At 50.9% G+C, this 20,316-nt stretch overlaps 1 protein-coding gene across 2 annotated transcripts; it reads left to right on the top strand.

Moving 5' to 3' along the window:
- IFI6 (interferon alpha inducible protein 6) lies at nucleotides 1-8,056 on the top strand. Of its 2 annotated transcripts, none has more exons than XM_038758562.1 (5): nucleotides 1-97; nucleotides 5,409-5,506; nucleotides 5,814-5,879; nucleotides 6,571-6,732; nucleotides 7,741-8,056. In XM_038758562.1, exons 2-5 carry the CDS (start codon nucleotides 5,434-5,436, stop codon nucleotides 7,839-7,841), a joined length of 402 nt encoding a protein of 133 aa, XP_038614490.1. In that variant the 5' UTR covers nucleotides 1-97; nucleotides 5,409-5,433; the 3' UTR covers nucleotides 7,842-8,056. The 2 variants fall into 2 exon arrangements, with proteins under 2 accessions (XP_038614490.1, XP_038614491.1); XM_038758563.1 differs by having other exon boundaries at nucleotides 5,389-5,506.
- Nucleotides 8,057-20,316: the final 12,260 nt, after the last annotated feature.

The following is a 20,316-nucleotide window of genomic DNA, read 5'->3' as shown; positions in this document are numbered from 1 at the left end:
TATAAATATCTACAGTGGAGGACTGAAATCCACAGCCGGATGGGTTTCTTTTTTGCGGCTGAGCTCCTGTGCTTCGGTCAGGCCTGAAAACTTACAGGTAATGTAGCAGGTTGGGGCGGGGGGGATTCCCTCTCTGCTTATCCAGCGCTTAGTACAGCTTAGAGAAGCATAGTGGCTCAATGGAAATAATAATAATGATGGTATTTTGTAGGCGCTTACTATTCATTCGTTCATTCAATCGTATTTAGTGAGCGCTTACTGTGTGCAGAGCACTGTACTAAGCCCTTGGGAAGTCCAAGTTGGCAACCTCTAGAGACGGTCCCTACCCAACAGTGGGCTCACAGTCTAGAAGGGGGAGACAGAGAACAAAACAAAACGTATTAACAAAATAAAATAAATAGAATAAACATGTACAAATAAAATAGAGTAATAAATACGTACAAATATATACATATATACAGGTGCTGTGGGGAGGGGAACTATGTGCCAGGCACTGTTCTAAGCGTTGGGGTAGATACAAGGCAGGTAATCAAGTTGTCCCACGTGGGGCTCACAGTCTCTGTAAGTTGCCAACTTGTACTTCCCAAGCGCTTAGTACAGCGTGTTGCACACAGTAAGCGCTCAATAAATACGATTGAATGAATGAATCCTCATTTTCCAGGTGAGGGAAGTGAGGCCCAGAGAAGTTGTGATGCCATCTGTTAAGCGCTTACTATGTGCAAAGCACTGTTCTAAGCGCTGGGGAGGATACAAGATGATCTGGTTGTCCCACGTGGGGCTCAGTCTGCATCCCCATTTTCCAGATGGGGTCACTGAGGCGCAGAGAAGTTAAGTGACTCGCCCAAAGTCACCCAGCTGACAAGTGGTGCAGCGGGGATTAGAACCCATGACCCCTGACTCCCAAGCCCGGGCTCTTTCCACTGAGCCGCGCTGCTTGGGAGTCAGAGGTCATGGGTTCAAATTCCGACTCTGCCAGTTGTCAGCTGTGTGACTTTGGGCGAGTCACTTCACTTCTCTGCGCCTCAGTGACCTCATCTGGAAAATGGGGATGCAGACTGAGCCCCACTTGGGACAACCAGATCATCTTGTATCCTCCCCAGCGCTTAGAACAGTGCCTTGCACATAGTAAGCGCTTAACAAATGGCATCATTATTTACGGTGCCTGGCACATAGTAATCGCTTAAGAAATACCACAGTTATTACTGTGTGATGCCTTGCAGCCGGAATATCCGTTTCTTCAGCGCCTAGAGCAATGCTTTGCACACAGTAAGCGCTTAGTCAATGCCATTATTATTATTTCCTTCTTTATGCGCATCATCATCCTCTGGGACCGCCGGTGGGAGGGATGGAGGGGCGGCCCCGAGGTTGCAAAGAAAAGGCAGTTGAGAGGGAGGGAGGGGGAGGCCGGGCAGGAGGCGGGGGGCCTCGTGGGACAGCGGGGCCCCCTCAGTGTCGCAGGCATTTCCGCAAGGACTAAGCCCCTGGGCGGGACCGGCATGGAGGAGGAGGAGGGAGAGAGGGATGGAGGAGGAGGAGGAGGGAGAGAGGGATGGAGGAGGAGGTGGGGGAGAGGGATGGAGGAGGAGGTGGGAGAGAGGGATGGAGGAGGAGGTGGGAGAGAGGGATGGAGGAGGAGGTGGGGGAGAGGGATGGAGGAGGAGGAAGAGAGGGATGGAGGAGGAGGTGGGAGAGAGGGATGGAGGAGGAGGTGGGGGAGAGGGATGGAGGAGGAGGAAGAGAGGGATGGAGGAGGAGGTGGGAGAGAGGGATGGAGGAGGAGGTGGGGGAGAGGGATGGAGGAGGAGGAAGAGAGGGATGGAGGAAGAGGACAGGGAGGAGGAGGGAGGGCAGGAAGGAGGAAGAGGACAGGGAGGAGGGGAAGGGAGGAGGAGGAGGGCAAGGAGGGAGAGCAGGGAGGAGGGGAGAGCTGGGAGGATGGAGAGGCGGGAAGGAGGAAGAGGAGAAGGGAAGGGAGAGGGCAGGAAGGTGGAGGAAGAGGAGAAGGGAAGGAGGAAGAGGAAAGGGAGGAGGAGGAGGGCAAGGAGGGAGGCCAGGGAGGAGGGGAGAGCTGGGAGGAGGGAGAGGAGGGGAGGGCAGGAAGGTGGAGGAAGAGGAGAAGGGAAGGAGGAGGGCAGATAGGGAGGCGGAGGAAGAGGGGAGGAGGAGGGCAGGGAGAAAGGAGGGGGCAAGGAAGGGGAGGAGGAGGGCAGAGAAGGGAGGGGCATCCGGGGGTTGAGGTGCTGCGTTGGGGAGGGAGGAGATTGGAAGCGTACGACCACCTGGATTTGTACCCTTTATTCGCCCTCAGCCCTGTCACAGCACTCCTGTTCTTGTCCATAACTTCTTTCAATATCCGTCCCGTCCCCCCCCCCCCCAAACTGTGAGCTCCTTGTGGGCAGGGATCGTGTCCGCAAGCTCTGTTGTATTGTCCTTTCCCAAACCCTTAGTCCAGTGCTCTCTGCACACAGGAAGCTCTCAATATATAAATACCCTTGATTGATTGATTTAGAGGCCCCCGGGCAACTGTAACCTGCAGGTAGCTAGGAGGAGATTGAAACTCTTAATTTAAATGAGACAGTTGCCCGGCGGGGGATGTGTTTAATTTCCCTGATCTGCTTTAGGCCTTTTCTCCCTTTTCCCCAGGGTTGGGGGTGGTGGGAGGGGTGGATCTCCTAGTCCTAGCAGAAAAGAGGATGGGTTTGGGAGTCAGAGAACCTGGATTCTAATACTAGCTCCTCCACTTAATAATAATAATAATAATGGCATTTATTAAGCACTTACTATGTGCAAAGCACTGTTCTAAGCACTGGGGAGGTTACAAGGAGATCAGGTTGTCCCACGGGGGGCTCACAGTCTTAATCCCCATTTTACAGGTGAGGGAACTAAGGCACAGAGAAGTTAAGTGACTTGCCCAAAGTCACGCAGCTGACAGTTGGCAGAGCAGGGATTCGAACCCATGACCCCTGACTCCAAAACCCATGCTCTTTCCACTGAGCCATGCCTGCCTTGTAACCTTGGGCAAGTCACTTAACTTCTCAGTGTCCCAGAAACCTATCTGTAAACATTATCTGTTATGTGGAAGAGGGACTATATAATATATAATATTAATATATAAATCATTTAATCAGTGGTATTTATTGAACACTTCCCCTGTGCAGAGCACTGTACTAATCGCTTGAGAAAGTGCAGTACAGCGAATTTGGTAGATGGGGTCCCTTCCAGCAAGGAGCTTATAGACGGGAGACAGACATTAAAATAAATAAAATAGGGAAATAAAGTATATTTGCATAAGAGCTGAGGGGCCAGGGTGAGTATTAAAATTCTCTTCCCCACAAGATTCATCAGACCACAGTTCTCCACCTTCCATTCCTTCCTGAACCCCCACCTTCTCCAGGAAGCCTTTCCTGATTAATCCCACACCCTTGAGAAGCAGCGTGGTTCAGTGGAAAGAGCCCGGGCTTGGGAGTCAGAGGTCATGGGTTCTAATCCTGACTCTGCCACTTGTCAGCTTTGTGACTTTGGGCAAGTCTCTTAACTTCTCTGTGCCTGTTACCTCATCTGTAAAATGGGGTGAGCCCCAGGTGGGACAACCTGATCACCTTGTATCCTCCCCAGCGCTTGGAACAGTGCTTTGCATTTAGTAAGCACTTAACAAATACCATTATTATTATGTAAATCCAGCAGCCTCCCTTTGCACTTATGTATACCTATAGTCAACCCTTCTGAACATTTATATTTCCCCCAACCTTCAGCCCCACAGCCCTTAAGTATAAATACCCACAATTTATTCAAACCCCCTTGAGAGCCCGATGTTGGGTAGGGACTGTCTCTATATGTTGCCGACTTGTACTTCCCAAGCGCTTAGTACAGTGCTCTGCACACAGTAAGCGCTCAGTAAATACGACTGAATGAAAGAATGTTTGCCTCCCCCTCTAGACTGTGAGATTATTGTGAGCCAGAAACATATCCAAGAACTCTGTTGTGTTGAACTCTCCCAAGCACTTAATATAGTGTTCTGCTCACTGTAAATGCTCAAATACCATTGATTAATATTTAATTATCTACTTATTCTTATATTCTTACTCTTTCACCTGCTCCCAGTAATTGTACATGATTTCTGCCTGACTCTCCTTACTTTAGATTATGAACTCTTTGAGGGCAGGTACCAGATGTTTTTGTTTCTGGTGTTTAAAAAAATTTATTAAATGTTTAATATTTGCTATATACTGAGGCAGATACTAAATCATCACATCAGACGTGTCCCCTATCCAACACTGGGTCCACAGTCTAAGAAGGAGGGAAAAGAGTTATTTTTTGTCCCTGCTTTATAGATGAGGAAACAGAGGCACAGAGAGATTAAGTGATTGCCCAAGATTAAGTAGGAGGCAAGACATGGGGCCTAGAGCCCAGTATTCCTGACTCCCAAGTGCTTAATATACGGACTCCCAATGTATTCTCCCACACCGTGGGTGCTCAATAAATACCAATAATTGGAAGTGTTCCAGCTTGCAGGGCAATTCTGTTTGAGAGTTTACCTTGAACTCTTCTTTAAACAAAGGGCCCCTTGTCCTGTCTCTCTCTTCTTCACCCTGCCTCCACCCCCTCCAGCAGGCTCTGTGGCTGTTTCATTCATTTAGTCATATTTATTAAGTGCTTACTGTGTGCAGAGCACTGTACTAAGCGCTTGGGAGAGTACAACAATAGACACATTCACTCCCCACAATGAGCTTACAGTCTAGAGGGGGTAGCTCCTTTCTCACACTCTGGGTCTCCCCTCCATCAATTACTCTGTAGCATTTACTGAGCACCTACTCTGTGCAGAGTCGGGTGCTGGGCGGGGAGTACAATCAAGTCAGTAGATATGATTCCTTTTCACTGCACAGCACCAGAGCTTCAATTCTAGGCAGGATTTCATGGTGATCTCTTTCCCCACTCTCAACACACAAATGGCCCCACCAAAACCGAACTTGCTCCCTAAAACCTAGCAGGGCCCACATTCCTGCCTGGGCTGAGCTTCTGAGACTGCAGGATCCCCAGTCCCTGTGGGAGCCGTGAGGAAATGCAGGGAAAAGAGCCTGGGGAAGGGTGAAGAAATGGAGGAGAAAGAAGGCCCAGGAGGAGTGAGGAAGTGGAGGGGAAAGGAGCCCATGATGGATAAGGAAGTGGAGGGAAACGGGCCAAGATGGGTGAGGAAATGGAGGAGAAAGGAGGCCCGGGAAGGATTAGGAAGTTCAGGGGAAAGAAGACCCGAGAGGCGTGAGGAAGGGCAGAGGAAAAGGAGCTCTGGGAGGGGTGAGGAAGTCGGGGGGAAAGGCTACCCAGAAGGAGTGAGGGAGTAGTGGGGTCGGGTGTGGATGTGGGCCTGGGCCTTGCTGACTGGGGCACCAGGCAGTTCTGTCCCTCCGCAGCTGTGACTGTGAAGCCGTCGGCCAGATGGACGGACGATACCGCCACCTGCTCCTCCTGAGTTACCTGCTGCTTTCCAGCTCCTTCGGGGTTTATGCCGGTGGGTTTTCCGCCGGGATTGGGGTGGCCGTTGGGTGCCGTTGCCGCAGCCCCCTCCCGCCCCCCCCCAAAGATTGGACTTCCGTTGGACAGGTGATCCGTTCCCACAATTCCAGGGCAGCAGCTGCCCACATCCTTGAGGACTGTATTCATGGGGGGAGGGGGGGGAGGTTTGTGGGGAGATTGGACACTGCAGCTGCCCAGTCCAGGAGCGAGAAGCCCCTTTTCCTCAGCCCTGTGACTCCTTGAACATAGATCCATCCTCCAGCTAAAGCAGCCCCTCCTGACTCTGTGCTTTCCTTGAGCAGATTCCTGCGACAATGAAGATGACTGTGGGCTCCTGAATGCCGTGCCCTACATGGTGGTGGGGGGAGGTAGGCTTCTTCACAGGAATGGTGGGGGGAGAGAGGAGGGAGGGGAAGGGAAAGAGAGGAGGAGGGAGGGGAAGGGAAAGAGGAGGAGGGAGGGGAAGGGAAAGAGGAGGAGGGAGGGGAAGGGAAAGAGAGGAGGAAGGAGGGGGAAGGGGAAGGGAAAGAGAGGAGGAGGGAGGGGAAGAAAGGAGGGAAGAGGAGGAAGGAGGGGGAAGAGGAGGAGGAGAAAAGGGGAAGGAAAGAGGAGGAGAAGAAGGAAGGGAGAGGGGAAGAGAGGAGGAAGGGCAGGAAGGGCCCAGTTTACCCCATTCATCCAGCTCCTTACCACTAACTACCAGCAGCTTCCTGCAGTTCTGCAGCCCTGGCCTTCAGTTGGACTCTGTGGGATCAAAGTGGGGTTTGTTGGGCTCCCCGGGTGACCTGGATCCCACAGAACTGTGAGCTGCTGGAAGGCAGGGACAGGGTCTACCCGCTCCCCTCGCCGGCCCCTTTCCCAGGCCCTGGCCCTCAGAGCAAATGCTTTGTAGTCGTGGGAGTGGTGGTGGTGTGGTGTGGTGGAATCTCATCGAGCCTGTGTCCGGAGATGAGAGAAGCATCCCAAATTCCCCCTCGCCTGATCCCTCACCACCCTGGGGGCTGGAATTTCGGGCCAGACTGGCCCCTGGCCTCTCACTGGATTTGCCATCTGTTTCAGGACTCTTGGCCTTGGCCGCCCCAGCCGGACTGACAGCGTTGGGCTTCACGAGCCTGGGCATTGCTGCCAAGTCCGTGGCTGCCAGCCTGATGAGCTGGTCCGCGGTGGCGAACGGTGGGGGGGTGGCAGCGGGAGGGCTGGTCGCCACCCTCCAGAGCCTCGGTAAGTTGCCCTGCCTGGGCCAGGGAGGGTGGAGGGTGGTCTCTCTGTGGCTCCGGTCCCTTCGGTTTCCACCCCAACCCCATCTCCGCCTCTCCCTGCACTTCACATACCCCAGGAGGAAACACTTGGACTGGGCCCCGTCCTAGCCCAGCCCCAGCTTGGCCTAAAATTCAGTCAGGGGCAGTTGTCGTGCATCCACTGGGCCTGGCCTGCACTTATTGTCCCTCACCTGACTCACCGGGGATGGGCTTTGGGACCCTCTCAGCCAGGAAACCCCCCTGTCCGGGTTGGAGAGAGCCAGTACAATGTCGTCAGGCCATTGTGGAGCTGCCGTCTTTTGGGCCAGTGGTAACTGGGGCCTCTCCAGGACCCACCTCCATCTGGGGGCCACCCTCCATCCAACCCACCCCCGGTGGGAAGGAGCATGGCCTAGTTAGGGAGTCAGGAGACCTGGGCTCTAATCCCAACTGCCATTTGCCTGCTGTCTCACCGGACGAGTCACTTAACTTCTCTGTGCCTCAGCCTCCTCATCTTGAAAATATGGATTAAATACCTGTTCTCTCACAGACTTAGCCTCACTGGGATAGAGACTATGTCCAACCTGATTCTCTTGAATCTACCCCAGTGCTTAGCTCAATGGTTGGCACATAATGAGCACTTAGCAGATGCCACCATCATTATTATATCTTGGGCTCTGAGAGGCTCCTTGAGACCACCCTGTGGGGGCCACAGACCAGAGGGACTGCTTTGCCCACCACCCCAGGGTTTTCTGTGGTCTGGACCCCCATCCCAGGGAGACCTGGTGGCTCTGAATTAAGCAGGCCCCAGGAGAGGCTGGGACCTCCCCGCCCAGAGTCCCGGTTCACGGTGGCAGCTAGTCGACCCTGTCCCACGGGTTGTGCGGGGGATGCGGACCAGTTGGGCTGATTCCTGGCCGGCAGGACCCACTACTTCCCCGGGGCCACCGCACGTTCTCTCTTCTACCCATGAGTCGCCCTTGTGTTCCAGGAACCCATGTGAGCACCACCACCTTGGCCTCCGCCGGAGCAAAGCTGGGCCATTCCTACCACCAGAACTACGTTTGTGGCCAGAAAAAGAAAAAGGAATAGTGTACAGCCGGTCGCTCCCCACTGCCCAGGCCCTCCGGAGTCACGAGGAGCAGGCGGACTCTGTAGCGAGGAAGGGACGGACGGTCGGGGAGCAGGACTGGGCTCTCGCCTGGACCGTGCGGGGAGCGGGAGTGGAGTTTCTGCTTCCCCTGTAACTCATTCCGGCGCCCAACTGATCATGACTATTCAGTAAACCTGACAACCTTCTGAACCAATGGTGTGTGATGTTTGCTGTGGCCTAATGTCAGCATGCCCTACCCCACTTGCTCATCTCCCTTCATTCCCCCTTCCTGTGACCACCCGTTAACATACTCCCCCGACACACACACCCCTCCCTTTACAGAGCCCTGATGGTCCCCCAACTTTGCCATAATCACATCCAGTCTGACCTATGACCTCAAGTCCAAATCATGTGAGCCCCTCGAGGGTCTGTGTCTAATTCCTATCTGTGTACTCTTTTCCGGTATTTAATACAGTGCTCTGCCCACAGTAAGCACTTGGGTCTTATAATAATAATGATGGCATTTATTAAGCGCTTACTATGTGCAAAGCACTGTTCTAAGCGCTGGGGAGGTTATAAGGTGATCAGGTTGTCCCACGGGGCGCTCACAGTCTTCATCCCCATTTTACAGATGAGGTAACCAAGGCACAGAGAAGTGAAGTGACTTGCCCAAAGTTGCACAGCTGACAATTGGCAGAGCTGGGATTTGAACCCGTGACCTCTGACTCCAAAGCCTGGGCTCTTTTCCACTGAGCCACGCTGTCTTATCCTTCCACTCCTCCATTTCTCCTACCCGTACTTTTTTTTAATGCCTGCCTCATTTCTCTTACGTGTAATGTATTTTGTCTGCTTCATTTCCCCATCTGTAGTTTATTTTAATGTCTGCCTCCCTTTCTAGACTGTAAGCTCCTAGTAGGACAGGATAGAGTCTGTCAGTTTGCATTGTTCTCTCCCAAGTGCTTAGTCCAGTGCTCTGCATACAGTAAGCTCTCAGTAAATATCACCGATTGATTAATAAACACTTGCTACCGTTACTACTACTACTACATACAGCCCAGCCCCTTTGGTGTGCCCATGTCCAGCCCTGCCCTGTGACCTCTTGTCCAGCATATCTCCATTCTGAGTCCTCACCTGCAGTCCAGTCGTGCCCCATGCCCTCATGCCCAGTGTAACTCCACTGAAGTGGGGTTGGCTTGCCCAATGTCCAGAGGTTCAGCCAGAATGGGATGGGCCCCAGGACCAAGCCCAGAAAGAGTCAGCATCCACTTAGTTCAACATCCTGAATGGTCAGTGTGGACTCAGTCTCCCCACAATCCTCTTTCTCTGGACCCACTCTCTGAGCAGTGGGGGAGAAGATTCTGATCAATCATGTTTATTGAGCACTTACTGAGTACAAAGCACTGTACTAAGCACTTGGGAGAGTAGAGTATAACAGAGTTGGTAGACGTGTTCCCTGCCCACAATGAGCTTACTGTCTAGAGGTGGGGGGACAGACATATAGATTAAATTATACGTATGCACTTATGTATATAAGAGCTACAGGGCTGAGGGAGAGGTGAATAAAGGGTGCAAATCCTAATGCAAGGGTGACGCAGAAGGGAGCGGGAGGGGGAAAATGAAGACTTAGTTGGGGAAGGCCTCACGGGTAACCACTGGAGGTTCTTGAGGAGTGGGGAGACATGGACTGAATGGATTTGTAGAAAAATGATCTGGGCAGCAGAGTGAAGTATGAACTGGAGTGGAGAAAGGAGGCACGGAGGTCAACAAAGAGGCTGGTACGGTAATCAAGGTAGGATAGGAGACTTAAATGGATTAACATGGTAGCAGTTTGGATGGAGAGGAAAGGCAGATTTTAGCGATGTTGTGAAGGTCAAACCGACAGGATCTAGTGATGGATTGAATATGTGGGTTGAGTCAGGGATAACACTAAGGTTATGGGCTTGTGAAATGGGAGGGATGGTGGTCTTGTCTACAGTTATGGTAAAGTCAGGAGGAGGACAGGGTTTGGGTGGGAATATGAAAAATTCCGTCTGACCAGTTCCGACCATTGGAGCCTGGATCCTCTGTTTTGTCTGCCAGAGTGTGGATGGTGTTATGTTAGACATCATAGCTGGGGGGGTGACCCAGGAAATAAAGGCAGTGAAAGGGGAGGGAAGAGTCTCAGCCCCATGGCTCCCTGTCAGCAATTTCAGTAAATGTCAAGGGGTGGGGAAGGGGAGGGGATGAGTTCACACCCATCATCATCATCCCCCAACCGGACCCCAGATGGCAGGCAGCTGTCTGGGAGGGCCAGGCAGAGAGTCCAGCTCTGCCAGGCCTGTCGAGGCTTAGCCCCCCCAGTGCCCAGCCCCTCGCCCCGTCTGGCTGGTCCACCTGACTGGGCCCTGACCCTAGTCACCTCCAGCCCCCTCCCTTCCCCTGGGCACCATGGGTCAGCTCGCTGGGTCCCTGGGGGACAGGGGGAGCCTGTTGGGGCCCTTATGAGTCACTCACACTTGCCACTTCCCTTTTGGTAACTAGTCAGTTGCTCATGTCCCCGACTGAGGGGAAACCAAAAGTGCTCAGGTCCAGCAGCTTTCCTTTCCCTTTCCCCCTCCCCTCTATCCCCACCAGCGGTAGCTTCTTCCCAACGGGCCCCAAACTCAGCAGGACATTAAGCTGTAAGGTCCTTATGGGCAGGGAATGTCTGTTTATTGTACTCTCCTAAGCCCTTAGTGCCATGCTTTGCATACAGTAAGCGCTCAATAAATGTGATTGAATAACATTTCTGGGCTTCTAGGCCGCAGGGCTGGGGCTGGCTTGGGGCCAGGAGGGCGGGAGCTTCCTCCTTCTTCCTCCCCCTTCTTCCTCCTCGAGCCTGTGTGCAGGGTTGCGGATGTGGAGACCAAACCCTGTGCCGACGGCGGCCATCCCTGTGCCCAGAACGAAAGTGGTATCTCCCACCTGTCCGAGCCAGAAATCTCTGGACTTTCCCTGAACCTCCAGACTTCTGCATTGGGGCTTTGTACATGCCCAGTCATCATCATCATCATCATCAATCGTATTTATTGAGCGCTTACTATGTGCAGAGCACTGTACTAAGCGCTTGGGAAGTACAAATTGGCAACATAGAGAGACAGTCCCTACCCAACAGTGGGCTCACAGTCTAAAAGGGGGAGACAGAGAACAAAACCAAACATACTAACAAAATAAAATAAATAGGATAGATATATACAAGCAAAATAAATAAATAAATAAATAGAGTAATAAATATGTACAACCAGTCACATATGCACAATTAGTTCGCGTGTGCACAATCACATGGCAGGTATGCGATCTGCGTGGGCACCGTCGGGTGAAAGTCACGAGGCCATTGTGCCCACAGCCTAACCCGTGAAAGGTGCCAGGGATGAGGTGGCCTGCGTGCCATACATCCATTCATTCATGTTTATTGAGCTCTTACTGTGTGCAAAGCACTGTACTAAGCACTTGGGAAGCGCTAGAGAAGCAGCGTGGCTTAGTGGAAATCAATCAATCAATCAATCATATTTATTGAGCGCTTACTGTGTGCAGAGCACTGTACTAAGCGCTTGGGAAGAACAAGTGGGCAACATATAGAGACAGTCCCTACCCAACAGTGGGCTCACAGTCTAAAAGGGGGAGACAGAGAACAAAACCAAACACACTAACAAAATAAAATAGAATAGATATGTACAAGTAAAATCAATAAATAAATAGAGTAATAAATATGTACAAACATATATACATATATACAGGTGCTGTGGGGAGGGGAAGGAGGTAAGATGGGGGAGATGGAGAGGGGGACGAGGGGGAGAGGAAGGAAGAGGCTCAGTCTGGGAAGCCCTGCTAAAGAGCCCAGGCTTGGGAGTCAGAGGTCGTAGATTCTAATCCTGCCTCCACCACTTGTCAGCTGTGTGACTTTGGGCAAGTCACTTCACTTCTCTGGGCCTCAATTCCCTCATCTGTAAAATGGGGAGTAAATCTGTGAGCCCACGTGGGACAACCTGATTACCTTGTATCTACCCCAGTGCTTAGAACAGTGCTTAAGTGCTTAGTACAGTGCTCTGCACACAGTAAGTACTCAATAAATACGATTGAATGAATGAATGCTTGGCATATAGTAAACGCTTAACAAATACCATTATTATTATTATTTTTATTGGGAGAGTACAAAATAACAATAAACAGACACATTCCCTGCCCACAACGAACTTACAGTCTAGAGGAGGAGACAGACATTAATATACATAAATGAATATATTACAGATATGTAAGCTTGTCGTGGACAGGGAACTTGCCTGTTTATTGTTGTATTGAACTCTCCCAAGCGCTCAGTACAGTGCTCTGCACACAGTAAGTGCTCAATAAATGCAAATGAATGAATACACAAGGGCTGTGGCTCAGTGGAAAGAGCACGGGCTTTGGAGTCAGAGGTCATGGGTTCAAATCCCAGCTCCACCAACTGTCAGCTGTGTGACTTTGGGCAAGTCACTTAACTCCTCTGGGCCTCAGTTACCTCATCTGTAAAATGGGGATTAAGACTGTGAGCCCCACATGCGACAACCTGATCACCCTGTATCCTCCCCAGCGCAACCTGATCACCTTGTATCCTCCACAGCGCTTAGAGAAGCAGCGTGGCTCAGTGGAAAGAGCACGGGCTTTGGAGTCATTGGTTAGGGGTTCAAATCCCGGCTCCGCCAACTGTCAGCTGTGTGACTTTGGGCAAGTCACTTAACTTCTCTGGGCCTCAGTTACCTCCTCTGTAAAAGGGGGATTAAGACTGTGAGCTCCCCATGGGACAACCTGATCACCTTGTAACCTCCCCAGCGCTTAGAACAGTGCTTTGCACATAGTCAGTGCTTAATAAATGCCATCATTATTATTATTAGAACAGTGCTGTGCACATAGTAAGCGCTTAACAAATGCCATCATTATTATTATTATTATCGCAGGTGCTGTGGGGAGAGGAAGGAGGTGGGGTGGGGGGGGGATGGGGAGGAGGAGAGGAAAAAGGGGGCTCAGTCTGGGAAGGCCTCTTGGAGGAGGTGAGCTCTCAGTAGGGAGGAAGAGAGCTAGTTTTCTGGGCAGAGCACTGAACTAAGCGTCGGGTTGACTGCTAGCTCTGAAATGTCAGGCCATGAGGGCCCTCCTGCCCACCAGGAGGGGTTAATGTTTGGCCTCCAGAGAGGGCCGACAGTCGGGTCACCCCAACTTGTACTTCCCAAGCGCTTAGTCCAGTGCTCTGCACACAGTAAGCGCTCAATAAATACGATTGAATGAATGAATGAATCCCTGCCTGGACCCAAGCCGACACTCCTCCCAGGCGAAGTGCGCGGCTACGGACACCAGGTGGCGGTAGCATCTCTTCTTTGCCCGTCAGTAATAATAATAATAATAATAATAATAATAATAATAATAATAGCATTTATTAAGCGCTTACTATGTGCAAAGCACTGTTCTAAGCGCTGGGGTGGTTACGAGGTGATCAGGTTGTCCCCCAGGGGGCTCACAGTCTTAATCCCCATTTTACAGATGAGGTAAAGCAGCGTGGCTCAGTGGAAAGAGCCCGGGCTTTGGAGTCAGAGGCCGTGGGTTCAAATCCCGACTCTGCCAAATGTCAGCTGTGTGACTGTGGGCAAGACACTTCACTTCTCTGGGCCTCAGATACCTCATCTGTAAAGTGAGGATTAAGACTGTGAGCCCCCCGTGGGGCAACCAGATCACCTTGTAATAATAATAATGACATTTATTAAGCACTTACTATGTACAAAGCACTGTTCTAAGCGCTGGGGAGGTTACAAGGTGATCATGTTGTCCCCCAGGAGGCTCACAGTCAATCCTCATTTTCCAGATGAGGTAACTGAGGCTCAGAGAAGGGAAGTGACTTGCCCAAAGTCACACAAGTGGCAGAGCCGGGATTTGAACCCATGACCTCTGACTCCAAAGCCCAGGCTCTTTTCCACTGAGCCACGCTGCTTCTCTGTAACCTCCCCAGTGCTTAGAACAGTGCTTTGCACATAGTAAGCGCTTAATAAATGCCTTTATCATCAATCGTATTTATTGAGCGCTTACTATGTGCAGAGCACTGTACTAAGCGCTTGGGAAGTACAAATTGGCAACATATAGAGACAGTCCCTACCCAACAGTGGGCTCACAGTCTAAAAGGGGGATTATTATTATTATGAGGTCCCTGAGGCACAGAGAAGTTAAGTGACATGCCCAAAGTCACACAGCTGACAATTGGCATGACCTCTGACTCCAAAGCCCGTGCTCTTTCCACTGAGTCATGCTGCTTTCAGTGTGGTGGCAGAGCGCGTGGGCGACGATGTAGGACCAGGGGAGCTGGGGGATGGTTTCTCTTCTTGGAGGGTCCAGTCGATTGCTAAACACCCCCACCCCCTTCTCATCATCATCATCATCAATCATATTTATTGAGCGCTTACTGTGTGCAGAGCACTGTAGTAAGCGCTTGGGACGTCCAAGTTGGCAACATATAGAGCCAGTCCCTACCCAACAGTGGGCTCACAGTCTAAAAGAGATGGGAAAGGAGGAGGAAAGGAGATGGGAAAGGAGATGGGGAAGGAGAAGGAAAAGGAGGAAGGAAGGAGAAAAGAAAGGAGGAGGCTGTGCGGAAAGCTCCCAGACTCAGGGCTCCCTTGGGCCTGAAGTCTGGCCCAAATCCTTCACGCTGCAGCGTTGCTTCCCCTCCCAGCGCTCCCCGGGGCAGGGCTGTCTGGTCACAGGCCTCCTTGCTCTGGTAGGCAATTAAGACTTCATCTGGTTTCTGGTTGTCTAGGTAACGGGGCTGCGGGGTGGACCGGGCTGGGAGGATCCTGGCCTCCAGGATGGCCTTGCTGGCTGAGCGCAGGCTGGCCCTCCGCCTGCAGCCTGCTGGCCCCCTGCCCCCTCCCTGTGGATTCCCTTTCCTCCCTCCCCCACCCCCCCCAGTCCTTCCTCCAGCCCCGCTGGGCCTCGCCGGCTTCTGCCTCCTGATCCCTGCAAAGATCAGAGCCCTGCAGGGCCCCAGCCTGGGAGGCTGCCGGGAACTTAGCTGAGTGGGGGGAAGAGGAAGCTTCATTCTGATTCTGCTGGGGTGTGTGCCTTTGTGTGTCTGTGTCTGTGTGTGTGTGTGCAGACTTGTGCACCCGTTGAGCCCATCTCTGTGTGTGTGTGCATCGTCATCATCATCATCAATCGTATTTATTGAGCGCTTACAATGTGCAGAGCACTGTACCAAGCGCTTGGGAAGTACAAATTGGCAACATATAGAGACAGTCCCACCAGTGGGCTCACAGTCTAAAAGGGGGAGACAGAGAACAAAACCGAACACACTAACAAAATAAAATAAATAATAATAATAATAATGGCATTTATTAAGCACTTACTCTGTGCAGAGCACTGTTCTAAGCGCTGGGGAATTTACAAGGTGATCAGGTTGTCCCACGTGGGGCTCACAGTCTTCATCCCCATTTTACAGATGAGGGAACTGAGGCCCAGAGAAGTTAAGTGACTTGCCCAAAGTCGCACGGTTGACAAGTGGTGGAGCCGGGATTTGAACCCATGACCTCTGACTTCAAAGCCCGTGCTTTTTCCACTGAGCCACGCTGCATAGATATGTACAAGTAAAATAAATAAATAAGTCCATCCACTCACAGGGCATGGGAAACGGGTACCTGCAGCCCCAGCTCCAGCCCTGGTGTCCTGTGAGTTTCTTCATACGTGCATGCGTGAGTCCCTTAGCGGAGCTTTGAGTTCATGATGTGTGTGCGCTTTAGACTGTGAGCCCACTGTTGGGTAGGGACTGTCTCTATATGTTGCCAACTTGGACTTCCCAAGCGCTTAGTACAGTGCTCTGCACATAGTAAGGGCTCAATAAATACGATTGATTGATTGATTGATTGAGGAGAGCCCATGTGTTTGTGCCCGGTGTGTGTGAGTTTCCGCCTGTGTGGCAGTGGGCATCTGCCTGTGCATATGTGAGACTCTACCAGCGTAGGTGAGTGCCCAAGTGGGAATGCAGGAGTCTGTATCTGGGTGTATTTTCCTGTAAAAATACACACCAGAGTGTGTAATAGAGAAGCAGCGTGGCTCAGTGGAAAAAGCACGGGCTTTGGAGTCAGAGGTCATGGGTTTGAATCCCAGCTCTGCCACATAATAATAATAATGATGGCATTTATTAAACGTTTACTATGTGCAAAGCACTGTTCGAAGCGCTGGGGAGGTTACAAGGAGATCAGGTTGTCCCACAGGGGGCTCACAGTCTTCATCCCCATTTTACAGATGAGGGAACTGAGGCACAGAGAAGTTAAGGAGCTTGCCCAAAGTCACACAGCTGACAATTGGCAGTGCCGGGATTCAAACCCATGACCCCTGACTCCAAAGCCCGTGCTCTTTCCACTGAGCCACGCTGCTTCCCACACAGCATGTCTGCTGTGTGACCTTGGGCAAGTCACTTAACTTCTCTGAGCCTCAGTTCCTTTATCTGTAAAATGGGGATGAAGACTGTGAGCCCCCCGTGGGACAACTTGATCACCTTGTATCCCCTCAGCACTTAGAACAGTGCTTTGCACATTGTAGGCACTTAACAAATGCCATCACTATTACTAGAGAAGCGGCGTGGCTCAGTGGAAGGAGCCCGGGCTTTGGAGTCAGGGTCATGGGTTTGAATCCCGGCTCTGCCACTTGTCAGCTGTGTGACTTTGGGCAAGTCATTTAACTTCTCTGCGCCTCAGTTCCCTCATCTGTAAAATGGGGATGAAGACTGTGAGCCCCCCTTGGGACAACCTGATCTCCTTGTAACCTCCCCAGCGCTTAGAACAGTGCTTTGCACATAGTAAGCGCTTAATAAATGCCATTATTATTATTATTATTATTATCTGCTGTTGTGTATCTGGCTGTGTATCTGGGGAGGCAGGTCTGCATTCATTCATGCAGTCGTATTTATTGAGCGTTTACTGTGTGCAGAGCGCTGTACTAAGCGCTTGGGAAGTACAGGTTGGCAACATATAGAGACGGTCCCTACCCAACAACGGGCTCACAGTCTAGAAGGGGGAGACGGACAACAAAACGAAACGTGTGGTCAGGTGTCAAGTCATCGGAATAAATAGAATTAAAGCTAGATGCACATCATTGTCTGCAAAAAGCTGACGACAGGATGCCTAGATATATCTGTATCTGGGAGTGTATTTGTGTTCCTCTAGCCGTCCAAATGCTAACAGAAGGAGAAGCAGCCTGGCCTAGTGTCTACAGCCCGCGCCTGGGGGTCAAAAAGACCCGGGTTCTAATCCCGGCTCCTCCACTTGTCTGCTGTGTGACCTTGGGTAAGTCACTTAACTTCCCGGAGCCTCAGTTACCTCATCTGGAAAATGGGGATGATAACTGTGAGCCCCATGCGGGACAACCTAATCACCTTGTAGACTGTGAGCCCACTGTTGGGTAGGGACTGTCTCTATGTGTTGCCAACTTGTACTTCCCAAGCGCTTAGTACAGTGCTCTGCACACAGTGAGCGCTCAATAAATACGATTGATTGATTGATTGTATCCCCGGCCCCCCAGGGCTTAGAACAGTGCTTTGCACATAGTAAGTGCTTAACAAATGCCATCATTATTATTATTATTTCACTTCTCTGGGCCTCAGTTACCTCATCTGTAAAATGGGGATTAATAATAATGCTTCGCATATCAATGGTTTTTACTGAGTGCTTACTGAATGCAGAGCACTGTACTAAGCCCTTGGGAGAACACAGTACAAAGAGTTGGTAATAATAATAATGATGATGGCATTTATTAGGTGCTTACTATGTGCAAAGCACTGTTCTAAGCGCCGGGGAGGTTACAAGGTGATCAGGTTGTCCCACGGGGGGGGCTCACAGTCTTAATCCCCATTTTACAGATGAGGTACGCCCATTCTACACCCATGCCCTTAAAGCCCACAACTTTAAATACCTTTTCTAAGCAGATGATTCTTAAATCTACCTCTCCCACCCTGACCTCTCTCCTCAGTATTCTCCTGCCTTCAGGACATCTCTTCTTGGACGTCCCACTGACACCTCAGACTTAAGGCACAGACTTAAGGACTTGAGGCACAGAAAATCAATCGTATTTATTGAGCGCTTACTGTGTGCAGAGCACTGTACTAAGTGACTTGCCCAAAGTCACACAGCTGACAATTGGCAGAGCTGGCATTTGAATCCATGACCTCTGACTCCAAAGCCCGGGCTCTTTCCACTGAGCCACGCTGCTTCTCTCTCCGTGGTAGACACGGTTCCCTGCCCACAAGAAGCTTACAGTCTAGAGGGGGAAATAGACATTAAAATATCTGAAGGATGTGTACAGCAGAGCTGTGGGGCTGAGGGAGGAGTGAATATCAAATGCTTAAAGGGTACAAATCCAACTGCATGGGCAGTGCATAGGGGAGAAGGAGCAGGAGAAATGCGGGTTTAGTTGGGGAAGTCTCTTGGAGGAGTTGTGATTTTAATAAGGCTTTGAAGGTGGGTAGTGCGGTGGTCTGTCATTTATTTAGGGGGAGGGAGTTTAAGGCGAGAGGCAGGACGCGGGCAAAGTGTTGGCGGTGAGATAGATGAGATCGAGGTACAGTGAGTAGGTTGGCATTAGAGGAACAAAGTGAGCCTGCAGTGTCGTAGTATGAAATCAGCGAGGTAAGGTAGAAAGGGGAGAGCTGATTGAGTGCCTTAAAACTAATGGTAAATAATTTCTTTTTGATGCGGAGGTAGATGGGCAACCACTAGAGATTCTTGAGGAGTGGGGAGGTGTGGACCGTTTCTTTAGAAAAACAATCCAAGCAGCAGAATAATGTGAGGACTGGAGAGGGGAGAGACGGGAGGCAGGAAGGTCAGCAAATAGGTTGATGCAGTAGTCAAGGCGGTATAGTGTAAGTGCTTGTATCAGCATGGTAGCAGTTTGGATAGAGAGGAAAGGCTGGATTTTAGCGACGCTGTGAAGGCAGAACCAACGGGCTCTGATGACAGATTGAATACATGGGTTGAAGGAGACACGTGAGTCGAGGATAATGCCAAGGTTATAGGGCTGTGAGAAAGGGAAGATAGTGGTGTGGTCTACAATGATGGGAAAGACAGTGGGAGGACAGGGTGGGGTGGAGAAGATGGAGGTATTCTGTTTTGGATGTGTTAAGTCTGAGGTGTCGGTGGGATGTCCAAGAAGAGATGTCCTGAAGGCAGGAGAATACTGAGGAGAGAGGTCAGGACGGGAGAGGTAGATTTAAGAATCATCTGCTTAGAAAAGGTATTTAAAGTTGTGGGCTCTGAGGGAATGGGCATAGATGGAGAATAAAAGGGGACCCAGAAACTGAGCCTTCAGGGACTCCCACAGTAAGCAGGTGGGAGGCAATGGAGGAGTCTGCGTAAGAGAATTAGAAGGAGCAGCCAGAGAGATAGGAGGAGAGCCAGGAGAGGATAGTGTCAAGTGAAGCCACGGTTGGATAATATTTCCAGGAGCGGGGGATGGTTGACAGTGTCGAAGGCAGCTGAGAGGTCAAGGAGGACTAGGATGGAATAGAGGCCATTGAATTTGGCAAGCAGGTGATCATTGGTGACCTTTGAGAGGGCAGTTTCCAGGGAGTGAAGGGGGCAGAACCCAGAATGGAGGGGGTCAGGGGAAAGTAAGAGGAAAGGAAGTGGAAGCAGCAGGTCTAGACAACTTGCATAAGGAATTTGGAAAGGAATAGTAGGAGGAATATGGGGTGATAGCCGGAGGGAGCCGGAGGGTCAAGGGAGGGTTTTTTTTTTTAGGATAGGGGAGACACGAGAATATTTGAAAGCAGTGGGGAAGGAACCATCGCAAAGTGAATAGTTGAAGATGGCATTCAGGAAGGGATGGAAGGAAGGGGCAAATGGTTCGATAAAGTGCGAAAAGCTGGGGTTGAAACCGCAGGGAGCGGGGGAGATTTAATACAGTTACCATTATTACACTATTGCCTTTTTTTAATGGTATTTGTTAAGCGTTTACTATGTGCCAGGCACTGTACTGGGGTAGATCCTGATCGGCTGGAACATAGTTCATGTCTCATATCGGCTCATAGTTTTAATTCCCATTTTACAGATGAGGTAACTGAGGCCCAGAGAAGTGAAGTGACTTGCCCAAGGTCACACAGCAGACAAGTGGCGGGGGCAGGATTAGAACCCAGATCCTCCGACGACTCTCAGGCCTGTATTCTTTCCACTAGACAACCGTGCTTCCCAGCCTCGTTCATTTATTTAAAATATCATCCTTCAACACGTCTCCCCACTCCTCAGAAACCTCCAATGGTTGCTCATTTCTCTGTGCAGCAAACAGGAACTCCTGTTAGATGTTAGTTCTGTTCACCAGTTTTCCCTGGCTCCCTTCTAACTGGACCTTGATTTCAACTTTCCCATCTCCAACTCCTTGTTCACACTCTCCTGCCTGTCTGGAGCTCTATCCCCTTCCCCTCTGCCAGACCCCAGCTCTCCCCGTCTT

The sequence above is a fragment of the Tachyglossus aculeatus genome, chromosome 16 (assembly GCF_015852505.1).
Source record: "Tachyglossus aculeatus isolate mTacAcu1 chromosome 16, mTacAcu1.pri, whole genome shotgun sequence".
NCBI classification, from domain to species: domain Eukaryota; kingdom Metazoa; phylum Chordata; class Mammalia; order Monotremata; family Tachyglossidae; genus Tachyglossus; species Tachyglossus aculeatus.
The sequence above is the reverse complement of the archived record's forward strand: the minus strand, read 5'-3'. Positions and strand labels throughout refer to the sequence as shown.

Coding starts and splice junctions, on each gene's coding strand:
- IFI6 (XM_038758562.1), top strand. CDS start 5,434: ATGGACGGACGATACCGCCACCTGCTCCTCCTGAGTTACCTGCTGCTT. Junction 5,507..5,813: donor CTCCTTCGGGGTTTATGCCG/GTGGGTTTTCCG, acceptor TTCCTTGAGCAG/ATTCCTGCGACAATGAAGAT. Junction 5,880..6,570: donor CTACATGGTGGTGGGGGGAG/GTAGGCTTCTTC, acceptor CATCTGTTTCAG/GACTCTTGGCCTTGGCCGCC.